General features: G+C 36.3%; 1 protein-coding gene across 5 annotated transcripts in view; it reads right to left on the reverse strand.

Moving 5' to 3' along the window:
• DNAJC13 (DnaJ heat shock protein family (Hsp40) member C13) overlaps positions 1-25964 on the reverse strand; it is a 122341-nt gene that overhangs the window by 84724 nt on the left and 11653 nt on the right. For 3 of the 5 annotated variants that reach the window (XR_009563829.1, XM_060298610.1, XM_030873486.2), the window contains exons 2-8: positions 21092-21172; positions 7406-7481; positions 6455-6604; positions 5669-5710; positions 2781-2981; positions 276-482; positions 89-184 (exon numbers count right to left, since the gene is read on the reverse strand). Coding sequence is in view for 4 of the 5 variants with exons in the window: in XM_060298610.1 (XP_060154593.1) it covers positions 89-184; positions 276-482; positions 2781-2981; positions 5669-5710; positions 6455-6604; positions 7406-7481; positions 21092-21159 (840 nt within the window). In the remaining variant the exon portion in view is untranslated. Of the gene's footprint in view, positions 1-88; positions 185-275; positions 483-2780; positions 2982-5668; positions 5711-6454; positions 6605-7405; positions 7496-21091; positions 21173-25964 lie in introns of all 5 variants that reach the window. The other 2 variants (XM_060298608.1, XM_060298609.1) reach the window with 2 other exon arrangements.

Below are 25964 nucleotides of genomic sequence, written 5' to 3' on the forward strand. Positions count from 1 at the left end.
GTATTAAAAAACATTAAAATAGAAAGAAAATTATTCTAATTTATCAATAAGGAGAAATCTCATTTAAGCTAATATTGCTGAAACTTACTTCTCCTAAGGGCTTCAATGTTGCAATATTATAGGTTGCTGGATCACGTTCCACTAAACATGTTTCTGTAAGTGCTAGAATTCTTTTTATAGGTTCCTTCAAACAAAATTGATACATATTAAAAAATTATTGAAGAAAAATGTCAAAATCAGATGAACAAATTTTTACTTTTAACATATGGGCTTACCGAATGTCTAGGTGATATTTTTTGGACTACAAACTCTGCTAAAGATGTGATGGATTCATCAGTGCTGTATTTCCCAAAGCGAAGATTCAAATATTGCTCAAATTCTAAAGGTTCTTTTCTGATCCGCAATGAAATACCTATATAGTTGCCAGCATGATCTATTGCACTTTTGATAATTTCTTCTCTTTGTTCTGATGCAAATAAATGCTGCACAAATTTTGAAATTTAAAAAGTCAGCGTTGAAATAACTAAAATGTGACCTTAGTGAAATCAGCTCATAGGAAAGTGACTGAAGGGGCACTTCTAGCAAAAAAAGGTAGATCTTATCAGAAGTAAATAAGCAGTGTGTTGTGGCTGAAATACTATTATTAAATTAAAATCACAAAGTCTGAGATAGAGAGCCTGGCAAAATAATCACTGAATAGAAATTATCTCCTAACTTCTCAGAGTCTGGTTCTCATCACCGCGTGGAAAACAGCGCTCTGGGGCTTCCAGAAGAGGCCCCAGGAACCCCAGCTAAGTCCAGTCAGGGCGTGGGTACTATGTGGACAGGATTCCCAGTTTCAACTAAGGTAGCTCTGACTTCGTCTGTTTTTATATAGTGGACTTTCTTGTAAGATTACCTTAAAGAATGTTTAAATGTTTACAAGTCATTGGCCTATGAATATTACAAACCAACCTCCAGAGTGTATTACAAAGGTTAAGGATATATTGCTACTTGCATTTGGTACCTGGAGGCCAGAAATGCTTAATATCCCGTGAAGGGCAGGGCAGGAGAATCCCACACAAGAAAGACCTGTCCTGCCCAGAATGCCACTAACTACCCTGCTGAGAAACACTGGATCAGATCATGTTTTAAAACCTCATTTTATTCCCAGCAGCATATCTAGTCACTATGGATGCAGCAGGTACCAGATGAAGGTTTGCTGAATGGATCTGTCATGGTCTCATATTTGTAGTGAATGTCTCATTTTAGCTAGTGTCTTTTAAAAGGCAGACAGTATGCTTAGAAAGTGGATGATTAAAATTTAAAAGTGCTTGATGCCATCAAGCAATAAAAAATGTTGGCAATTCTTATCCTTAATGTTTACCTTATGCATTGTAAGGCTTGGTGAATTACTGTGATTCTGTTAAGGTCTGTGAGGCCATATTCCTGTAATTAGGTATGTTTTCCACCAAGGTGTTAATCATTATAAATTTCCACCACCCAGGGAAGAGAAAGACCTTTGGACGGCACTATGACAGCAGGCTTTAGGCTGCTTTAGTGTGGGAGAAGGAACTAATTTTCTCTTTGGGCCTTCACCTTTTGGGTCTAGACTCAGAGGTAACAAAATGTCTACATGTACATTCCTAGATGAGGGACACTAGGATGGTACCCATCATCTGGGTAAGCAGTGAAATCTAGGATGAGTAAAGGCCTGTAACTCTGAAGAGTTAACATATTTTGTAAGTCAGATTGTTCACCTCATCCACCATTTTTTTTTTTTTTTTTTTTTTTTTGCGGTACGCGGGCCTCTCACTGTTGTGGCCTCTCCGGTTGCGGAGCACAGGCTCCGGAGGCGCAGGCTCAGTGGCCATGGCTCACGGGCGCAGCCGCTCCGCGGCATGTGGGATCTTCCTGGACCGGGGCACGAACCTGTGCCCCCTGCATCGGCAGGCGGACTCTCAACCACTGCGCCATCAGGGAAGCCCCACCATTCTTTTTACTTCCCTTTTGCTACCCTCTAGCCTCTTGTATATCCAAAAGACTTGCCCTGGCTCTGTTACCCAGGGATGGATAATTTATCTACAGAACACTAAATCTTGGAGTAGTGTTCCCAGGACATTAAGGTAGCTATGGGAATTAAAATTCTCAAGAGAAAGGATTCTTGAGAGTAAGTTCAGCTGAGCCTCTCCATGTGGACCCTCTTAATGCTCATCTTTGAGATGTGGGGTTTAATTAAGGCAGGACGTTTCTTATAAAAAAAGATGGTCATCTTCTACAGCTCAGCTTCTACTGCCAACATACAGGGCATTCTGCCGTATCCCAAAATTTACATATAATTCAGAATTTCAAGACAAAAACATGCAATAAATTCCAAATTTGAAGTTTCAATGAATATTCAGATTACAAATAGCTGGGCGAAGGAAAGAAGACTATTAAAAAAAAGATTTTAAAATACCTTTTCAAAGAAAGCTTAGAAACTTTCAGGTAAGACATTAATAATAATGAAAATAAAACTGTAACTACCATTTATTGAATATTAAGCCACACACTGTGCTAAGCATTTTACATAGATTATCTGATTCGATCCAAAACACAAAAACCTATTAACATACCTATTACTCTCCTCATTTTATAGAGCTGCAAATTGGGATTCAAGCTCAGGTCTCGTTGATACCAAAGCCTGCACTCATAATACATATCATACTTCCTCCCTGAGGACTCAGGAAATTTCAAAATTAACTGCTGTCCTTCAAACGGTCATGTCCCTTTTAAAATGGCTTTTTAAAAACACTACTTACCAATCTACTAAATCCGCCATAAAGTATACAAAACCCTCCTTGATAATCAGAGAGATCTACAAAGCCTTCAATATTTCTATAGTCATAGGAACAGAGGACTCTGTTGGTCGCAGGATTAATTTGATCAAAGCCTCCTGGTGTTACTTCCAAAATGACAGGTTTTCTTATATCACTCCAGTGATGCTTATAGCAGTTATATCTCTAGAGAGAAAGATAATAATACTTTTAGATTCATATTTAAGTTTACCATAAAACACAGTTACATTTAACTTATCAGTCACTACTGAAACAACCAAAAACTATAAATATGTAGAGATACTATCCAAATTGTTAAAATCATTTTTATTTTAGACATTTGGAGGTTTATGTTTATTCAATTAAGAATGTTCATGCTAACTGAAGACAGTATGTCCTTTTACAATTAACAAAGGTTTGGGTTACAATATTTTGTGAAACAATTTTAAGTCACCTTTATGCAAATCTATAAAAAAATTTTTTTAGGGAAATCCTAAATAGAAATGTTATTCTTCAAGAGTTCTATTGGAGAAAAGATTTCAACTTTTGTTAATGGATTTCTAAAAATTAGATTATAGTTGCTTTACAATGTTGTGTTAGTTTCTGCTGTACAACGACGTGAATCAGCTATATTTATACATATATCCCCTCCCTCTTGGATCTCCCCCCCCCCCCCCGCCCCCGACCCCATCCCACCCATCTAGGTCATCACAGAGCACTGAGCTGAGGTCCCTATGCTTCTTTTAACCAAGTTAGATATAGAAAAGAGCTAAGTCACATTTCAGGACTGTTACAGTATTCAATTTAAACACCGTAGGCTTTTCTAATCACACCATTGGAAACATCTTTAGAAGTTTGATCTCATTAGCAAGTAAAATTCCATTTAGAGAACATTCCTTTGTAAATTAAAGTACCTAGTATCAGAAATAATTACAATGGTCAACATCCATTTACTACCCAGTTTTACTCTTAAAAAGAAAAAAATGTTTAATTGAGGCTGCTAACTAAAATGATGTGTATAGAATAATTTAAAATAAAGGCAAAATGAGGTAAAGAGAAAATAAGGATAACAAAATGTCGGATGTGTAGTGAACATTCCCTTGTCTACCCAAAAAGACCACAAAGTTTTCTACCCATCAATATGAAGAGGAACACATGGTCAGTTACATGATTCTTAAGGTAAAAATAAACTGGTTGCTGCTCAAGAGTACAACTATTTCTAATACTAAAATAAGAGAAAAATTCTCTTGCAGGTGTTCAGAAAAGACAGTAAGGCATTAGATAATAAACACCTCTGCTAATACTCCAACATTAAACCCAGCAATGAAGTTCACAGGATCATATCACATCAATCCCCTCAGCATTACTGATCTATGGCATCATGCACATTATGGTTTCATAAAAGGAATTCTGCTGAAAGACAAAAAGGCCTGCATTAACCCAAGAATATATCTAGAGCCTTGATTCTGAACTAAAGGATGGAGCAGTGCCACACCTTTCCAGCAGAAGTGGGGGTAGAAGGGAGGCCACAAAAAGTGGTGCTTTTCCCAACTATGCTGGTTTACATGCCCCACAGCCCACTCGCACAGGATACTCTCCATTCCTCCAGCTGATAATCAACTGTCAAGTAAAGAGATTTGCCAAGGGAAACAAATCACTGTCCTTCAGGACTGTGGAGGCCAAGACAGTCTTGAGAGACCTTGATTTAGAGTATATCCAGGGGCAATGAGAGGCCTGAGGCCAAATTCAACTTATGTAAAATTGCTGTCCTTCAGGCAATCTTCTAGGGATACTGTTTTCACCACAAAATTTTGAAAAGTATTAAGTTGCTGAAGTTAACGGATATAAAAGGAAGCTTATAAACAAAATCTCTAAGTATGCTTCTGGAAGCAGTTGTTTTCCAAACAGACGAGATATACAGAAAACTTACCCACTAACATAAAATAACGAAAATAAGCATACCAAATTATGATTTATATAAATCTGATTGTGCCTCATCATGTATAAGAAACAAGCAGCTCACCAAACACCATTAAGCTATTTTAAATGGCTCCTGGGCAACCAGTCAATTGCTTGAGTTGAGATCAGTGAGGCTTTTGGGACACTAAAACAGGAATAGAACATCTATATACAGGATGCGTGAGGGCTTTTAAAAAAAACAGGGGAACAGTGCTGCCAGCATATGAGAGTTCAGATCCTGCCTTCTGCCAGAGGCTAGCGTTCTGGACAGTGCTATGAGTTTACACATTACTCTACATCCCCCCTATTTCAAGGGAGTGAAAAAAGTATCAACACCCATTTACCGTCCCCAGAAGACTCTGATTTAGTTTAAATGCTGCTGTAACGTGACTAGAGAAGGCCTGGAAAAGTTAAATTCTAATGAGCTTCCTGAAAGCTGTCAGTGCACCCTGCAAAGCTTCATTATTGGCCAGATCCAGTGCAAGAACATGTAATAAGACAGTTTCAATACATAAACATTCTTAAAACTTTAATACTTCTGAAATAGGAATCTCCTACACCAAACAACTATTGCATGGTCTAACAAGTATTATCAGCAGCGTGAAGCTTCTCTTGCTGTTTCAGAATACTGAATAAAGACTTCGTGAATGAAGCATTGTTTTTAATGCTGAGTTCTAGCTGAAGATTTTTTCCCAACTATCAGCAGTAACAGTCATAAGTCTAATTATTCATATTTGAGTTTCCTGTTAAATTACACTCATCTCTCTATCACATGATATCAGGAGACATTAAAGTTGTTTCATTTTTTTCCCCTTTAACTTTGCCATAAAGGGAACACACAGTTCATGGAATGATTTCTAAAGCACAACATTTGAAATAATAAAGATAGATATTAATAAATGTTAAATACTTGCCCTTCCTGTGATTTTTCCTTCTGAAAAATCAGTTCTAAATCTCTGAAAGAGAAGATACAAGCATAGTTTATAACCACAGATTGGTAAGAAAGACTCACATTTCAATTCAGTACTTTCTATCCAAAGTTAAAATCCTAACTTGGTAACCCTGATATTAAAAAATGTTATTAGGGACATCCCGGGTGGCACAGTGGTTAAGAATGTGCCTGCCAATGCAGGGGACACAGGTTCGAGCCCTGGTCCAGGATGATCCCACATGCCGCGGAGCAACTAAGCCCGTATGCCACAACTACTGAGCCCACGCGCCACAACTACTGAAGCCCGTGCGCCTAAAGCCCGTGTTCCGCAACAAGAGAAGCCACTGCACTGCAGCAAAGAGTAGCCCCCACTCGCCGCAACTAGAAAAAGCCTGTGTGCAGCAACAAAGACCCAATGCAGCCAAAATAAATAAATAAATAAATCTATTACAAAAAAATGTTATTAAAGTTATAGTTTAAGGATATTCAATAAAGTGTGAAATTTTACTGAAAAACAGGATAGATTAATTAAACGTAAAACTGCTTTGTTCTGTATAATGTATTTAAAAACTATCAAATATAAAGGATTAACCAGCCTATCAGTAAGAAAAAAGTGTAAGTTTCACAGTGTCGAGTTAAGGGTCAATAAGAAAAAAATAAGCATAGTGGGAACAGGGACTCAGAACATTAATATTTGTAGTTTAATGTAACTGTTTCATTAAGAAAAAGAAGAGAGAAATTTAGTTTATTAACATGAAATGGTTCTTACCAATGCTTCTGTAAGAAGTTCTGTTCTGTGCTCTGTAGAAAATTTTAATGTTTCTGACTTTTTTCCACTGCCTTTACGAAATGTGAGGTTGAACTCTGTTCCTTGCCCTTTTCCAACAGGGCTGATGCTGCAAATGTCTCCATAAGGCCACTAACAAAAAGAAAGGAATTCTTTCAACTTGTGCTATACTATGGGGAAATGCAACACTTATTTTTACTACTTTAATTTCACAATCACTGATTAAATGAGAAAATTTTACAAAACAGTATTGAGGTCTAGAAACGGTTTTGTCTTACAATAATTCTATAAAACAAACTTTTAAAAGTTTTCAGTCATCAGAGACAATAAAGAAGTCCTATCCGTTTTCCAAATTCAATGATTGATGACATTAATCCAAAACAATTAAAATACATAGATGTGAAAAGAACTGGGGAATAGCATTTTATGGTTACCTACAAATGTGTCAAAAACAGCAACAAAAAGAAGAATCTGTAAAACATACCTAATTTAGAATTAAAATAAACTAGAATATATTTATGTTTACTTACCCATATTCACATTAGTCTTGCCTTTATAAATAGTAACCTTACTTTCATTACAAGTATTTTCCAACCACTGCACTTGTGACTTATGTATGCCTGTATTACAGTAACAAGGCTACCTTTAAAATTATGAAGAATTTACGAATTTTACATTAAAAAGACTGCTGTAATCAATAGTAACATATTAAAATGTTATACCCCTTAGAGCCTAGAAATAAGCACACACATGCCCCCTTTATTTATGCTTGGTCCTGAGCACTTAGCATTATATAAGCATATTAATTTTTTTCAGATTTGACACTTCTACCCTAAAGTACTGATTTCAGACAGGGAGTCATGGGTCAGGTTTTAACCTGGCTTTTAAAATTCAAATGGAGTTCAAACACCTAATAGCTTCTAACATAATTACCTGATTTGTTACTTCTAGGGTATTGGGATTATATGTAGTAATCGCATGGGTTCCAACTGAAAAGACACGCTTATACCTACAAAGGAAGTACTTAAGTTTAGTCTTAAATAAAAGAAACATTTTATAACAAAATACATATAACACAAAAGGAACATTTCAATAAATAAATAGAAATGTGTTAACTGATTAACGTGACTAAATATATCTTCGTTTTATATTCTCACATTTTTAATGTTCTGAAATGCTACTGGTATTAAGACCCACCCATCACTCATTTTACTGTGAAACAGTAAGATCCTTAAGTAGAAAAGTAAAACCTATGCAAGCAATCTTGTGCTGTTAGTATACATGAAGTTAGCAAATCACTGCCAGAGGATGCCAAAAGATTCTAAATGGGAAAATTTTATTAAAAAAAAAAAAGACACTGTACACTACTAATTGTTTCAAAATATCCTTTCGACAAGAACATGATGCAAATGAAGGAAAAGCTATGGCCTACAACTGGTCTGTCACACTACTATTCTGGAATCTAAATAATTTCTATTTAAGCAACTACCTATTACATTTAAGTGCTGCAATTTTATAGAAGTAGGAAGGCTACATCACAGACAAGCAATTTTCACTTCTCACTTCACTTCCTTCACTTAAAGCAACATATATGAAGGAGAAAAACCATCTGGGTATCAGTAATCCTTTAGAAGAGAGAGCAATTCATAATGATAAAAGTGGAAACTGAATTAGAAAAATTTATTTAAAACTGAAGAATTAGCTCTTTGGAAATAAAATAGGTCTAAGAAAATACAAAAACAAAATTAGGAATGAAAGAATTTATAACCATAGACACAGAAGAAAAAAAATGATGTAAGTCTATGCTGATAAATTTGAAAATTACGAATAAATCAACCCCTATATAGAAGAATTTAAGAAAGCTGCAAACAATTACACCCTAAAAAAGTACCAAGGCTCAAACAAGGAGATGAAATCTTAAAGGAACAGGTAAATCCTATGCTTCTTAAATTGTTCCAAGAAACAGACTAAGGACAGCTTCTCAATTCTTTCAGTGATACTAAAATCTAGTAAGTCAATACAAAAAAGAAAAAAAATACACCAATCTATTTTTAAATAAATACTATCAATATGAATCAAATGGCATATTCAAATAGTAATACACCATGACCAAAGACAGTCATTTTAGGAAAACAGTTGAATATCAGAAGAATGTATTAATTGATAATATTTATTGAAATATCTATTTGTATTTTAATAAGAGATTTTTAAATGATCAAAAATGTATGTTAAACACAATCAGATGCCTTTTTTTTTTTTTTTTTTTTTTGCCGTACGCGAGCCTCTCACTGTTGTGGCCTCTCCCGTCACGGAGCACAGGCTCCAGACGCGCAGGCCCAGTGGCCATGGCTCACGGGCCCAGCCGCTCCGTGGCATGCGGGATCCTCCCAGACCGGGGCACGAACCCGCATCCCCTGCATTGGCAGGCAGACTCTCAACCACTGCGCCACCAGGGAAGCCCCCCAGATGCCTTTTTTATATGTATGGAAAAGACTGTGCTTTTCTGCTTTAAACTACTAATACAGTAAAAAGGCACCTTAATCCAGCAGCCACTAGCTGACTCAAGGGTCACACACTAGGAGTATTCCCATTAAGATTAAAAGAGCTCTCTTTCACATTTTAATTTCCCTATTATTTCTTCTAATCATAATATTATATAATAAAAATGATGAAATTCCCATTTTGGGGAAAAACGGTAGATTGTATTAGTCTTCCATATTGCTATATTACAAATTTTTCTCCCTAATTTCATATGTCTAAAGTGGAATGGGAAACTAAAGAATGAGAGCCCTTCCTTTTAACATAAAAACATTCATTTGCTGCTTTCTAAAGTGGGGAGAAGTTGAAGGATTGGTGAAGTGGATGAGGATTTATCTAAACAGATAAAAAGTCTCAAAACTTCAGAAGCTTAATCAACTAATGGGAACAAAGAAAAACAAAGAAAATCTTATTAAAGCAATATTTGCCTCAGAAGATTACATAATGAAATCAAATGTATGACAGAAATATGAACTCACAAATTCTAACTTTCAGAATCATCTTGAGAGTCAAACATGACACTTTTTTAAAATTTTTATTGGAGTATAGTTGATTTACAATGTTGTTAGTTGCAGGTGTACAGCAAAGTGAATCAGTTATACATATACATATATCCACTTTTTTTTTTTTTTTTTTTGCGGTACGCGGGGCCTCCCACTGTTGTGGCCTCTACCGTTGCGAAGCACAGACTCTGGATGCACAAGCCCAGCGGCCATAGCTCACGGGTCCAGCCGCTCCGTGGCACGCGGGATCCTCCCGGACCGGGGCACAAACCTGCATCCCCTGCATTGGCAGACGGACTCTCAACCACTGCGCCACCAGGGAAGCCCTATATCCACTTTTTTAAAGATTCTTTTCCCATATACGCCATTACAGAGTACTGAGTAGAATTCCCTGTGCTATACAATAGGTCCTTTTTAGTTATCTATTTTATATATAGTAGCGTGTACATGTCAATCCCAATCTTCCAATTTATCCCTCCCCCCCTTAACCCCTGGTAAACATGTTTGTTTTCTACATCTTTGACTCTATTTCTGTTTTGTACATGAGTTCATTTCAAACATGCCAATTTTTATAATCCTGAAATAAAACTACAGAACTTATTTATTTTACTCTGGCAGCAAAAGTGTAAGAATTAAATGCCTGAAATGTTCCAAATGTCAACTAATGTTGTCATATTCAAAATCTTAGAGGATCTCAGTTAAGAAAATATACTTTTCAATTCTATACTAATTTCCTCCACACAACGAAGCCCTTTCTAATTTCTAACATTTTTCTCATGTAACTTTTTCATCCTGATTTGTGCCGTGCAAAAGAACTTTCCAAAATGATGGAAACATTCTGTATCTACACTGTCCAATTAGGTAGCTCTATTGAGCACTTGAAATGTGGATAATGAGCAACTGAATTTTAAATTTTATTTAAACTTAAATAGCCATGCATGTTTAGTGGCTACCATATGGGAGAGAACACAATCTAGATCCTGCAGCAAAAGGATGCTGGAGTGAGGTGCTCATTAGGCCCAAAGTACTGTCATGACTAGTAAACTCAGAGCTATGTTTCAGATAAATACAGAGCTCTAAAGCCTTCCTAAGAAGAGAGCTGTAAGAAAATTCTCAGGAGAATTCCCTTCCATTCCCCTTTCTTCCCCTTCCTTTCTTCTAAGAGCTCCCCATGCCTCTCTCCTCTAGAATGGCTGCTGGACTACTCTTTAACGTTAGGGCAAATACTTCTAGGTCATTTAAAACATTTATAAGCAGCCCTAAACCTTCAAAGAGTATCTAAAAAGTCCCTTGGAGATCAGATTTAGAGATTAAAATCTGAATGAGCTCACATGTATGGTATGTTAGTTACACCTGCAATTTAAGGTTTTTCTCTTAAATTTTACTTTCACCAAGTCACTGGTGTCTTAAGTCATAAAGAATAGACAAATACTCTATAAATTCAAGGAGGTACATGTCTTCCTTATCTTTGAAACTCTAACTCCTAGCATAGTACCCAGCACTGCATAAAGCCAGGTACTCAATAAATGGTTATCCAATAGCTAAACAGACCAGTCCATGCATTCAGATCTATATGACCCATGAGTTTACTCTTGCTTTTAAAACACAATATAAATCAGATAGCAATTAACAGCACACCAATTTTTTTCTTCATAACCATTGTGACACCAGGAAAAGACTAAGTTCATATCTTTAGGAAGAAAATACATTTTATTCATTATCTGTAATGAGAAACTGCCATTTTAATTTTTTTACAATATTTTTTATTGAAATATAGCTGATTTGCAATGTTGTGGGGTTTTTGTTTGTTCTTTTGGCTGCATCGGGTCTTCATTGCTGCACGAGGCCTTTCTCTAGTGGCGGCGAGCAGCGTCTACTCTTCGTTGTGGTGCGCGGGCTTCTCATTGCAGTGGCTTCTCTTGTTGTGGAGCACGGGCTCTAGGCACGCGGGCTTCAGTTGTTGTGGTGCGCGGGCTCAGTAGTTGTGGTGCGCCGGCTCAGTAGTTGTGGCTCGCAGGCTCTAGAGCACAGGCTCAGTAGTTGTGGCACACGGGCTTAGTTGCTCTGCAGCATGTGGGACCTTCCTGAACCAGGGCTCGAACCCGTGTCCCCTGCATTGGCAGGCGGATTCTTAACCACTGCACCACCAGGGAAGTCCATGAAATTGCCATTTTTAAATCATAATAATTTAATTTGCAGTTCTATGGGTCTGAGATGAATCTCTTGGCTAATTCTTAAAAATTATCATACTAAAAACAAGTTCTTATTACAAAATATACAGCTACATAAAATCAACTACAAAAGGAATAAAGAATAAAGTAGACAAAATGAGAAATATATGACAGATGATGCCATACACATGATGAAATGTGAAAGCAAACACCTTTGCCCCCAATGAAATTAATATTCATTAGTAAATATATAATATTCAATATATTTACTGCACTTGTTTACTTTTCTTCAGGAACTAAAGCCACACACATCAGTAAATGCCTGTAGGGAGTAGGCATTTCTTCCACTCCTTAAGTTTTCTTAACTCACAGATTTATTCCAATGTGATAGCCTATTAAGAAATGATTTACATTACCCATTAACTATAAGGTTATTTAGAATCAGGAAACTAATGGTACTCAAATAAATTACAAAGTATTTGAGACAACTGCTTTCTGTGTTGGGTCATTTTGCTCCCATAGCAATCGGTGATAAAGAACTGGGTGATAAGAACAAAAGATGTGCTAACAATAGTGCTGATAAGAAAGATCATCTGACAGCAAAGCAAGACCGCTGAAGCAAAAACTGGGGATGTACTCCAGTTTTGGATCTTGATAAGTGATGTTCAGATTTTTTAACAGACAGATTAAATTTATATTAACTTACATGAAAACAAACACACTCCTGTATTAATTCCTGCAAATAAAAATGTTATGCCATTCTTAAACTTTCTAGTCCTTATGAATATTGCTTTCTTCTTTGAAACAACTTTTTATATCACGATTTTTTTCCATATGGCAAATTTTTTGGGGGGGGAGAGAAAAAACTAATATATTAGATCAGATATTGCATATTAAGTATTATCATGGATTGATCCAATATTAAATGAGCATAGTGTGCTGGGTTGAACGGTGTGGCAGTGAATAAGAGTCCCTTAAAGACCTAGTTTCCTCTGGGCAGATATTTTGTTTGTTATTTAGTTAACTAATTCAGACATCTGAAATAAACCTCAAAGTAGTAATAGCTAAGATACCTGTCGGTCATTGTATGAAAGTTTATTTCGGATTTGAATTTCTTAACTAGCTTATATCAATTAGGCATGTACAATAGTATCAAGAGAAAGAGATATTACAAAAATATTGGCCACCATCACAATGTCATACCCTTCTGCACAAAAATTCATATTATTCAGTTCTCTCAAAATAGAGAAAATTAAACATTACTTTTTTGTAAGGTATAGAAAAAGCTTGTGTTTATTATAAAATAATGGTTCTCAAATTTCTTGGGATAATAAAACCTTTGTGTGTTACTTTTAAAGTTAAGATCCTCAATCCTTTCAGTGGACAGTCTATGCAACAGGTCTCAAATAAGCCAAACACATCTAATCAGAGTTGGAAGACAGCTTTTATGTTACCTCATCTAGTCCTTATAACATACAGCTCGAACCCTTATAGTACCTTGAGTAAAGTTGGCTACTTTTAGTAGTTGACGACTACCAGTACGAGAGAACCAACTAATCTATTTGTTTTCCAGTACTGCAGATATTGACTATTGTTCCTTAGTTCTAAGCCAATATATACTTCTCCACAAATTTCACCCTCTGGTCCAAGTTCTGTCTTTCAGCTTCATATGAAGCATACCTAATTTTTCTGCCAATCAGACTTTCAGTGCGAATTCTTTCCTAGGTTGAACACCTAGGTGCCTCAACCATTTAAAAGTAAGATCTGGGGGCTTCCCTGGTGGAGCGGTGGCTAAGAATCTGCCTGCCAATGCAGCGGACATGGGTTTGAGCCCTGGCCAGGGAAGATCCCACATGCCGCGGAGCAACTCAGCCCGTGTGCCACAACTATTGAAGCCCGTGTGCCTAGAGCCTGTGCTCCACAACAAGAAAAGCCACCACAATGAGAAGCCCACGCACAGCAACAAAGAGTAGCCCCTGTTGGCCGCAACTAGAGAAAGCCTGCGTGGAGCAACAAAGACCCAACGCAGCCAAAAATAAAATAAAATAAATAAACAAAAAGATTTGGACACCAATTTCTAGGAGCCTTTAGGATTCTCACAGAATCTAGAGTTTTTCCTTTTATTATTAAAAGCTTGAGAATCTAGTTACTTGAACTAAATTTTAGTCCATCAGATAACGTAACTAGGGATAACTGAAGTGCAAGTTTTCTCAAAGAGTTAAGAGATCAATGGTAAGCACTCTGACAGTTAAGCCCATCAGCTCTGGAGTCACACTGCCTGGGTTCAAATACTGCCTAAACTGTTCACTTACTGTGTATCCTCTGATAACTTGCTTAACCTCTCTAAGCTTCAGTTTCCGCATCTGAAAGATGTGGATAATATGCATACTTAGCTCATAATGTGAGAATTAAATAATCCATGTAAAGTGCTTGTCACTTAGTGTTTATAATCAATAAATGTTATTCTTATTGCTCTTATTCTGTTGACTGAATAATGGGCGGGAGGGTTCAACACTCCACTAGTCACTGAACTAATTATTATCAGTATCATTATGTTTCAAGTATCCACGACTGCTGAATTCATATTTAAAATACAGAACAAAATTAATTGATCATTCATCTCATTATATTACCGGGATATTCCATTCTGGTCAAACTCCACTTGAAAGATGAGTTTCACCTGAGAGGGCTCATTTACATTAGAAGTTGTATTCCTCAGAAAAGAGAAAAAAGAAATGTATAGGAAACATTCTGCGGTAACTCAGTGAGAAAATGTCCCACTTCTAATTAAAGGGCATCCCATGAAACGTAGTATTTTTTTTTTTTTTTTTTTTTTTTTTTTTTTGCAGTACGCAGGCCTCTCACTGTTGTGGCCTCTCCCGTTGCGGAGCATAGGCTCCGGACGCACAGGCTCAGCGGCCATGGCTCACGGGCCCGGCCGCTCCGCGGCATGTGGGATCTTCCTGGACCAGGGCACGAACCCGTGTCCCCTGCATTGGCAGGCGGACTCTCAACCACTGCGCCACCAGGGAAGCCCGAAACGTAGTATTTTAAGGACTTATTTTCTGTGATGCAGGGTCCATATTTTTTCCTGCTCACATGGAGCTTTCTTTTAAACAGGCTTTTTTAGAGCAGTTTTAGGTTCACAATAATATTAAGCAGAAGGTACAAAGATTCCCAGTATACTCCCTGTTCACACCCATGCACAGCCTCCCCCGTTATCAACAAGCCCCACCATAGTGATACATTTGTTAAAACTGGTGAACCTACACTGACACATCATTATCCAACAAAATCCACAGTTTACATTAGAGTTCACTCTTGGTGCCTTACATTCTATGGTTTGGACCAAAGTATAATGACATGTATCCACCATTACAGTATCATAGAGTAGTTTCACTGTCCTAAAAATCCTCTGAACTCTGCCTATTCATCCTTTCCTCCCTGCTAAACCTTGAAAGCCATGATCTTTCTACTGTCTCCAAAGTTTTGCCTTTTCCACAATGTCATATACTGCAGTTGGAATCATATAGCACGTGGCCTTTTCAGACGGGCTTCTTTCATTTAATATTATTATGCATTTAAATTTCCTCCATGTCTTTTCATGACTTAATGGTTCATTTTTTTTAGTGCTGAATAATATTCATTGTCTGCATGTACTACAGTTTACTCTTTCACCTACTGAAAGACATCTTGGTTGTCTTCAAGTTTCAGTAATCATGAATAAAGCTGCTATCAACATCTGTGTGCAGGTTTCTGTGTGGGCATAAGTTTTCAACTCCTTTGGGTAAACTGAGTGTAACTGCTGGATCATACGGTAAGAGAACGTTGAGTGTTGTAAGAAACCACCAAACTATTTTCCAAAGCGGCTATACCATTTTGTATTCCCACCAGCAATAAATGTGATTTCCTGTTGCTTCACATCCTCACCAGCATTTCGAGTTGTCAGTGTTCTGGATTTTGGCCATTCTAGTAGATGTGTAGTGGTATCTCTACATTTGCATGCATTTCTCTGAATTATTTGCCATCTATATATTTTCTTTCCTGTTTTTTTTTGGCTGCGCCGCACAGCATGTGGGATCTTAGTTCCCCGACCAGGGATCAAACCCGTGCCCCCTGCAGTAGAAGTGTGAAGTCCTAACCACTGGACCGCCAGGGAATTTCCTGAATATTTTCTTTGGTGAGGTCTCTGTTAAGATCTTCGGCTCATTTTTTAATTGAGTTGTTTGTCTTCTTATTGTTGAGTTTTAAGGATTCGTTGTGTAACAGTGCTTTATAAAATATGTCTTTTGCAAATATTTTCTCCCAGCTTGTCTTTACATTCTCTTGATAGTGTCTTTCACAAAGCAGAAGTTTTCAACTTTAATGCAGTCCAACTTATCAATTCATTTTTTTCATGGCTAATGTATTTGGTGTTGTATCTAAAAAGTCATCACCAAACCCAAGGTCATCTAGATTTTCTCCAATGTTATCTTCTTGGAATTTTATAATTTTACATTTCACACTTAGGTCTGTGATCCATTTTGAGTTAATTTTGTGAAGGATGTAGAATCCATGCCTAGATTCATTTTGTTGCATGTGGATGTCCAGGTGTTCAAGTATCATTTGCTGGAAAGACTCTTTGCTCCTAAAACTAGCTTTTAATAGAGCATTGTGTGTAAAATATAAAATTCCTAGCAGATGTGATCCTATTGCATTTGAAAGATATTCAAATACCAGACTGCTTGATAATAAGCACAAAGAGATGTACAAAGAAAACACAAAGAGAATTCAGGATGGACGCATGTGAGGTTTAGAGGCTGGCAGGGTCAAGGGCTAAAATCAACAAAGCAGGGGAAAAAAACCCCAGGTTTCCTAGAGTTATCAGAGTTGGTGAGATGTGTAAATGCCAGGCAGCTAAAGAGAAGAGTCTCTCTTCTCTTGTAGGATTCTATTCCTACATTATAAGAAAGGTATGAGAAATTCACTAGCTTCCCTTTCCCTCAACTCTTCTCTCAATTTCCTGTATCTAGTCATTACACAGGCTGTCTATAAATGTAGTGGGCAACTGCCAATGAATTTCATAGACTGATTATGATATATCCCAATGTACTGCAGTTAAAATCCTGTTCAGATACTAAAATGCTACTTTTAAATTCAGAGCATTTGCTACAATTAATGTATGCAAATATTAAAGTGATCCACAGGTAGATTTTACATGTAATTTCCATCCAGAAAAAAATTAAGCATCTAATTTTCAACATTACTGTGAAGTTTTCCATAGTGAATCTGCATTTCTGCTTTAACTGAAATGTATGCATCTTCCTTCCTATCAGAAATGACTTGCCAGGTCAAAAAGGAAACTTTGTTCTTTCATGAAAGAAAAGTGCTTTTTACCACTGAAATCTCCTCCCCCTTCCTGCTCCTTCCAGACAAAGATATAATTTAACTGTGTACTTTACAAGTGGGAAAATGACAAACACAGCATTTCTGCTAGCCAAGGGGTGAAGAGACCTTAATCATTAAAAACATGAGTAGCGGCTGCAATGTAAACATATGAAAACTATTACAAAGGTAAAATGAAATAGGTCACATGAATATCCCCAAGGGAAATATCTGGAAAGGTTATCTTTAATTTAGGTATATTAAGATAAAGAAAAATATTTGTCCATCTTTACTGTCACTATCAATAACATTTTCTAAAATGTTGGGGTTGAGTTGGAATCTCTTTAAAACTGAGGCCCTAAACCCCCAAAATCACACACAAAATTTGTTGCATATAGATGTGTTGCTAGAGAGAGGGTTCAAATAGCAACTCTGAAACAACAGAAAATTTTTAATATTGACCATTTACTTTTTTCATAAGACCAATGAGAAATACTTTAAACTTAGATTAGAATTGGCTACATAAAATAGGTAATATAATAAAAGATTCAGTGCCACATAATAATGTATATAACCTAATGAAATGATTCATTATCTGGAAAATGTAGTACCTTTCAAGAAGTTAAAAGTTTCAAGGTGTGTACACTGAAAGCAACAAAATACTGTTGAAAGAAATTTTAAAAGATTTCAATGTTAAGACATCCTATGTTTGTGGATCAGAAGACTTAACATTCTTAAGGTGGCGATACTCCCCTAATTGATCTATAGATTCAATGCAATCCGTATCAAAATTCCAGTTGCCTTTTTTGTAAAATTGACTACTGACTCTAAGATTCATTTGGAAATGCAAGAGACCTAGAAAAGGCAACATAATTTGAAAATAAACAAAGCTGGAACCTGAAACTTTCTAGTTTTGAAACCTAGTACAAAGCTACAGTAATTAAGACAATATGGTTTTGGGAATTCCCTGGCAGTCCAGTGGTTAGGACTCAGCGCTTTCACTGCCATGGGCCCAGGTTTGATCCCTGGTCCGGGGAACTAAAACCCCACAAGCCGTGTGGCACGGCCAAAAAAAAAAAAAAAAAGACAATATGGTTCTGCCATAACGGTAGGCAAGGCATATAGATCAATGGAATAGAACTGAGAATTCAGGAATAAACTTTTACGGTCAATTGATATTTGACAAGGTTGTCAAAACAGTTCAATGGGGAAAGAATAGTTTTTTCAACAAATGGTGCTGGGATAACTAGATATCCACATGCAAAAGAATAAAGCTGGATCCCTACTTCCCACTGCACACAAAAATTAACCCAAAATCAAAATTATAAAACTCTTAGAAGAAAACATAGGAATAAATCTTTGAGACCTTGGATTAGGTAATGGCTTCTTAGATGTGACACCAAAAGCACAAATGGCAATAGAAAAAAATAGATTGGATTCATCAAAATTTCATCAAAATTAAAACCTTTGTGCTTCAAAGCATACCCTCAAGAAAGTGAAAAGACAACCCACTGAGCAGAAGGGTTGCAAATCAAACCTCTATAAGGAAGTTGTATTCATAATACATAAAGAACTTATGCAACTCAACAACAGAAGAATAAACAACTCAATTAAAAACTGGGTAAATGATTTGAATAGACATTTCATGAAATATACAAAAAATGGCCAATAAGCACATGAAAAGATACTCAACATCTTAGTTATTAGGGAAATGCAAATCAAAACCACAATGAGATACCACTTCATATGCACTAGAATGGCTAAAATGAAAAGAAAGACAATAACAAGTGTTGGTAAGGATGTTGAGAAATTGGAATTCTCATACATTGATGAGAGGATTATAAAATGCCGCAGCCACTTTGGAAAACAGTTTGGCTATTCCTCAAAAAGTTAACCATAGAGTTACCATATAATTCTATGTAACTCCATATACTGGATTGGCCAAAAAGTTCGTTTGGGTGTTTGGTAAGATGTTACGGAAAAACCCCAATGAACTCTGGCCAACCCAATACCATCAATTCCACTCCTAGGTATACAGCCAAGAGAACTGGAAATATATTCACCCAAAAACTTGTATGTGTTATAGTAGCACTATTCTATTCATAATAGTAAAAACGTAGAAACACTATAAGTGTCCATCAACAGATGAATGGATAAACAAAATGTGGCAATATCCATACAATAGATTTGGCAATAAAAAGAAATGAAGTACTAACACATGCTACAACGTGGATAAACCTTGAAAACACGCTAAGTGAAAGAAGATAGTCAGAAAAGATCACATATTGGATGAGCCCATTTATATGTGATGTCCTAAATAAGCAATACAGAGACAAAAAATAGATTAGTGGGTGCCAGATGCAGGGAAGAGGGGAGAGGGGAGGAATTGCTAATATATTTAGAGGAGTATTTTTGGGGGGTGAGGAAAGTGTTCTATAAATAGTTAGTGGTGATGGTTCACAACTCTACAAATATACTAAAAAAACCACAGAATTGTACACTTAAAAAGAGTGAGTTTTATGTTAAGTAAATTATATCAATAAAGCTGTTATAAAAACAAAACAAAAAAGTTTCAAGGTGTGAATGATGGAGGTAAGGAATTGTGCTTGGAGCACAGAAATAGTTCTGCTCCAAATAATTACAAAAAAGGAAAGAAAAAAAAGGATTGTTTTAAGTCACAGTCATTACTAAGAACATTAAAAGTTTTTCCAGGTGATCACAGTTACTGATAAGCTCACGAAGCAAAAAGTATTACTGGAAGTTTGTTCTTTAGAATTAATTCAACAGTATGCTATAATTGTATTAAAAAACAAAAGCTATATTATGATGATTAGAGCAATTTAACTCTTGAGGAAAAAATAAAGATCATTTAAATATACAACTTTTTTTAAGGCTAAAAGAACTAAAGAGACTCATACTATTCTGGATGCGCCAATATTCTAACTTTGCTTTATGAAATTACCTGAAGAAAAAAATTTCAAGACAAGTATTCCACAGGATAACAATTAAGTAGCGCATACAACTGAGCTACTAAAAGGAAACAAAATTAAACACTCAAATCTTTCAAAATTATAGTCAGTTTCTTAATGCAAACCAGAAACACTACAGAATTCAGATGTTGCACCATTCTAAGAAGTTACAACACTATTACCTAAAAAATGGAAAGTTAAAAATAAGAACTACCCCAACCTCTCTCCTCATCCTCCAGAGGAAAAAAAAAAAAAGAATAAGAACTAAAGTTATTGGCTTTGTACACATGTCATGTTTTATCTGTCTGAGGTCTGATCTGGAATAATGTGGTTACCTATTTGTCAAAGTGTGGCACACTCATTTTACTTATTACTACTCAAAATGACCATAGACTAAATTTTTTTGTAATGGTCAAAAGGTGCCATTCACTGAATACTCAATGTATTTAAGGTATAATTTTAAAACCTTCACATACTCCATATCAATTCATTTAATCCTTATATCAGTCTGAGGGGTAGGAATTACTATCCATTTTACAAAAGGATACATAAGCATGTACACCTTGCTTTGACCACACAAGTTACTGAAAAATGTCATCATCCCCTCCCAAGGAAGAGACCAAACCCAATTTTTACATTTCATTACAGGTTTAAAAAAAGATTACAAAATGCAATATTGGCATATTTTCCCTGAGAGTCAAATGGAAATGAATATGTACTGATAACATAGGCTTATCTTTAAGCAACAGAGTTGTGAAGTTAACACTCCACTACTACATAACCTCATCGTTAATTGATAGCATTCAAGACAGTGGATAACTGGTTTATATTCCTTTTAATTCCTACCAAATTCCTTCCCAAGACAGACAGAGAAAACCCGACATATCAAAAGAAAAAAGAACAATAATTTATTCTAAATGTAGCATTTGCATTTAAAATATGTACATATGCTTTTCAGAAGAGAAGGGCTGAATGACATTATTGAGTTGTGCAGTACTATTCAAGACACTAAAAAAGTAATGTTTAAAATACTTTATAGAGGCAGAGAAAAGTAAAGCCAACAGAAATACTTACTTTCCCCTCCATGAATGTTTTGTTGTGTAGAAACATGCTAAATCCTTATTTTCCCTAATTATGTTCATTTTGTGCTGAAACCTGAAAGATAAAAATATGGATAAATTTCATAATAGTGCTATCCTTAAGAGTTTTCCCTGAATCTCCCATACCATAATTTCATAGCCTGCCATATGGCACTGATTTTAAGACACCAATTTTTCTACACGACCATAAGGTTTTAAAGGATAGGGATGGTCTGTTCACCTCTCTATCACAGCCTTTAGCACAGCATATTGCCACAGCTCTCTTCCACTACACTGGGTTTCTTGAGGACAAGAATCGCCCTCTATCAACATCTCGATTGCAGAGAACCTAATTAAAAAAATGTTAAAGTAAATGAATCTTTAAATCTCACATTGCCAAACAATGTCTTAACACATGATGGGCACCCAAGGGTCAAACCAATTCTAATAGGTTTTTGTCTATTAGACAAAACACTTAGCTAAACACTTAGTTGCTAAGTGTCAGCCATCTTGCTGTCCCTGTCACTTTAAAGGGAACCTATTGTAAATAAGTAAGGTTTAATTTAATAGTCTCATTATAAAAGTAATTCAAGTACATAAAACATTTTTAATGTTCATAAAGTAAAGCATCTTTCATCCTAGCATCCAAAGATAATCATTCTAGCTTCCCTTCTTCTATCTAGAAAAAATAACTTTTTAAACAAAATTGAGATTGTCATTCATACCACTTAACCTGTTTTTACAGAATATTAACCTTTTTCCACAGAATTATACTTTGAGAAAATAATTTTTAAGTCACATGGTATTCCATACTAGACCAATGCTACTCAAAGTGTAGTTGCAAACATCAAGATGAGTGCAGAAATTAAGTGTTTATAAATGTTTATTACAGTTTGGCTAGTGAACTCTCTAGTTAAACAGGACAGTTGAAGATTGTTGAACTTCCTAACAGCCACAGGCAGAGGGACCATGTTATGTGCCATATTTCAAGATTAGTTTGTTGACTATAACCTTGAGGTGTAAAAAATCCAGAATCCATTTATCTCATGAAAAAATTTCAATTTAGCTAATTTTACACAATAATTGCATAAACTGGCTACTAATGAAAGACTGATGATAAATTTTGAAAATTCTGCATCATTTGCTTCACACTGAATAAAAGTTAAAAATGAATATGGTTATTTATTTCTTGTGTCACTTGGCTATTGCTTCCTACCCTTAATAATTAGAAATGCTCTCTAAAAAATACTGTAAGGTACATACCAAAGGGTCAATAATGCAAACTGGTTAGAAGTATGGTTAGAAGTATGGTTCACTTAGCTTTCTTTACATCTTTATATGTCTAAACTTTTTTTAGTCAACAAGTATTCTTTTCATAATTAGAATAAAACCATTTTTATCCAAAAACATTTTTATAACAGCTTTTTGAGACACAATTCACACACCATAAAATTCACCCTTTTAAAAGTGTACAATTCATGGGTTTTTAGCATATCCACAGAGTTCTACAACCAACACAGTATTTTTATCACCCCAAAAAGAAACCCCTGCTAGGAGCCACTCCCCAATCCCCCTCACTCCCACCACCTGGCATCCACTAATCTACTTCCTGTCACTACGCACTTGCCTATTTTGGAATCCCATACAAATAGAATCATACAATATGTGGTCTTTGTGACTGGCTTCTTTCACTTAGCATAACATTTTCAAAGTTTATCCATGTTGTGGCATGGATCAGTTTCCTTCTATTGTATAGATGCAACACATTTTATCATCAGTTGATGGGCATTTGTGTTGTTTCTACTTTTTGGCTATTATCAATCATGCTATGAACAATCATTTTGTGTGAATGTTTTCATTTCTCTTGGATATGTATCTGAGAGGCAAACACATTTTTAAAGATACCTCTATTTTGACATTGCTTTCTTCATTCTTCTTGTTTTTCTATCAGCAAATTAGCAAGGGCCTCTGTACTCTATGTATTGTAGAACGCTCTTCCCCTAGATATCTACATGGCTAACACCTTCAGCTCCTTCAACTCTGTCCAAATGTCACCTTTACAATGAGGCCTAGGCTAACTATCTTGTTTTAAATTGTGATTACCCTCCTCATTCTACACTCTCTATCTTAACTCCTACTCATATTTTCTCTAGGGTACCTTTCAGAGTCTAACGTGCAATTTAGTCTATTTATTATTTATCTAATCCTACTAGAATATCCAGAGAGGTATTTTTGTCTGTTATGCTCATTTTCTCTAGGCTCTCCAGAGCTGGCAAGAGTACCTAACACAAAACAGGTGCTCAATGAGTATTTGAGTGAATGAATGAAATTCAGCAACCCCATGAGCAATTCTGATAGCCACTTCAAACTTGATATTCTAACAGGTACTCCCAAATAAGGTTTTCGCAAACCTTCCAGAAAAACATCATCAATTCATGCTCTGAGGAATAATAGGAGAACCACAAGTAACAGCAAGTTTAGAGAAACCATTATTGTTACCAGAGAGGAAATATCTCTTAACAGTCAATGACATCTTCCTACTAGTGTGCATGGAGACAGTTAAATATAGTCCTATCATTTGGTGTGCTGTTTTGTTTTTTCTGGATTGTATATCTGAAATGACACAGGCAGCCAACCAAGAATTACTACACCAGCACACATCATCCCTGCCTCCTGAATTACTTGTAGTAAACGATATTGCTGAAAAGAAACTTAGGCTGGATCTCTGAAAAGGTGCCAAAAAAGTGAAAAACTATAGGTCTACAGATGATATTTTCCCCTTACATACTGTAACTGAAGATTGGAAAAATGTAAGAAAAAGGAGGACAGAAAAGGTAAATGGCTGACATTGAAGAGTGGAGTTTGGATTCTGAGTCCACAATTTCTTACATCAGAATGACTGACTGAACCAAAGGCCTATCTAGAGAAAACTGACAAGAAAGAAAATGTCTTTGAGTGAAGACTGGCTGACCTCATCAAGGGACTTTAAAAGGAAAGTGAGAGAAAAAATAATATGAGTTTAAAATGACAGCCACAGAGAACTTATGGCATGACCCAGGAGTAAAGATCCCTAATAAATCAAAGGGGAGGGGGAAATCTCACAATAACAAAGCAAATTTAAGAATTAAAAAAAAAACCCTAAAGAATGATCTCATAAGTGTCACTGGTTTGGGGGAATATGTAACTCAAACGGATTTTTTAGGAGGGGAATGAATTAAAACAAGTTTACATCAAGAAGGCTTATCTACAACTTTTTGGAGACCTATGAACTCGGGGGTGATGAAAATACTAGACTCCAGAGAGTTCCAAGGTTAGGATAAAGGGAGAGAAGATAAAACACATTAATATAAAATTAAACTACTAGAAGACATACAGATGGCCAACAGGTATATGAAAAGATATTCAATGTCACTATCAGGGAGATGCAACTCAAAACTACAAGATACTGCCTCACACCTGTTCAATGGCTATTATCAAAAAAATAAAAGACAACAAGTTTTGGTGAGGATGTACAGAAACTAGAACCCTTGTACACTGTTGATGGGAATGTAAAATGGTGCGCTATGGAAAACAGTATGGAAGTTGCTCAGAAAATTAAAAAATAGATTCGGGAATTGCCTGGCGGTCCAGTGGTTAGGACTCAGCGCTTTCAGTGCCGTGGGCCTGGGTTTGATCCCTGGTCAGGGAGCTAGGATTCCACAAACCGCATGGCACAGCCAAAAAAAAAAAGAATTATCGTATAATCCAGCAATCAAACTTCTGAGTATTTATCCAAAAGAACTGAAATTAGGACCACTAAGAGACAGCATGGCCATATTCACTGCAACATTATTTATAAAAGCCAAGATGTGTAAACAACCTAAATGTCCATCAACAGATGAATGGATAAAGAAAATGTGGTATACACACAAAATGAAATATTATTCAGTCTTAAAAAAGGATATCCTGCAATATTCAACACCACCAGTGAAACTTGAGGACATTATGCTAACTGAAATAAGCCAGTCACAGAAAGACAAATACTGCATCATTCCACTGACACAAGTTATCTATAATAGTCCGACTCACAGAAGCAGAAAGGTAGAATGGTGGTTGCCAGGGACCGGGGTGAGGGGGAAATGGGGAGTTGCTAATTAACAGGTATAAAGTTTCAGTTATGCAAGATGAGTAAGTTCTAGAGTCTGCTGTACAGTACTGTGCCTATAGTTAACAATAATGTATTGTACACTTAAAAATCTGTTAAGAGGGTAGATCTCATGTTAAGTGTTCTTACCCTCAAAAAATTAAATTTTTTTTTTGGCTGCCTTGGGTCTTTGTTGCTGCGCATGGGCTTCCTCTAGTTGTGGCGAGCAGGAGCTACTCTTCATTCTGGTGCGCAGGCTTCTCTTGTTGTGGAGCACAGGCTCTAGGCACGCGGGCTCAGTAGCTGCAGCGCATGGGCTCTAGGCCATGTGGGCTTCAACAGTTGCGGCTCGCAGGCTCTACAGCTCAGGCTCAGTAGCTGTGGCGCATGGGCTTGGTTGCTCCGTGGCGTGTGGTATCTTCCTGAACCAGGGATTGAACCCATGTCCCCTGCACTGGCAGGTGGATTCTTAACCACTGTGCCACCAGGGAAGTCCCAAAAAATTAAATTTTAAAAATTTAAGAAGTATACCACTAGCTGGCCTGTCAGAAAAAAAATACTGTATTCCTGATGCAGATGACAATGCTAACAGAAAAATATAATGTAGGATTAAAGGATTCTCTGGACATCAATACAAGTTCCTATGGCCAAAATCAGCACACTTGATAACTACCTCTCATGTTTTAGGAAGCAACAAGTGATATTGCTATTCTGCATCCAATCCTGAATGACAACAATCCAAAAA

Source organism: Globicephala melas, chromosome 4, assembly GCF_963455315.2.
Source record: "Globicephala melas chromosome 4, mGloMel1.2, whole genome shotgun sequence".
In the NCBI taxonomy this organism is placed as follows: domain Eukaryota; kingdom Metazoa; phylum Chordata; class Mammalia; order Artiodactyla; family Delphinidae; genus Globicephala; species Globicephala melas.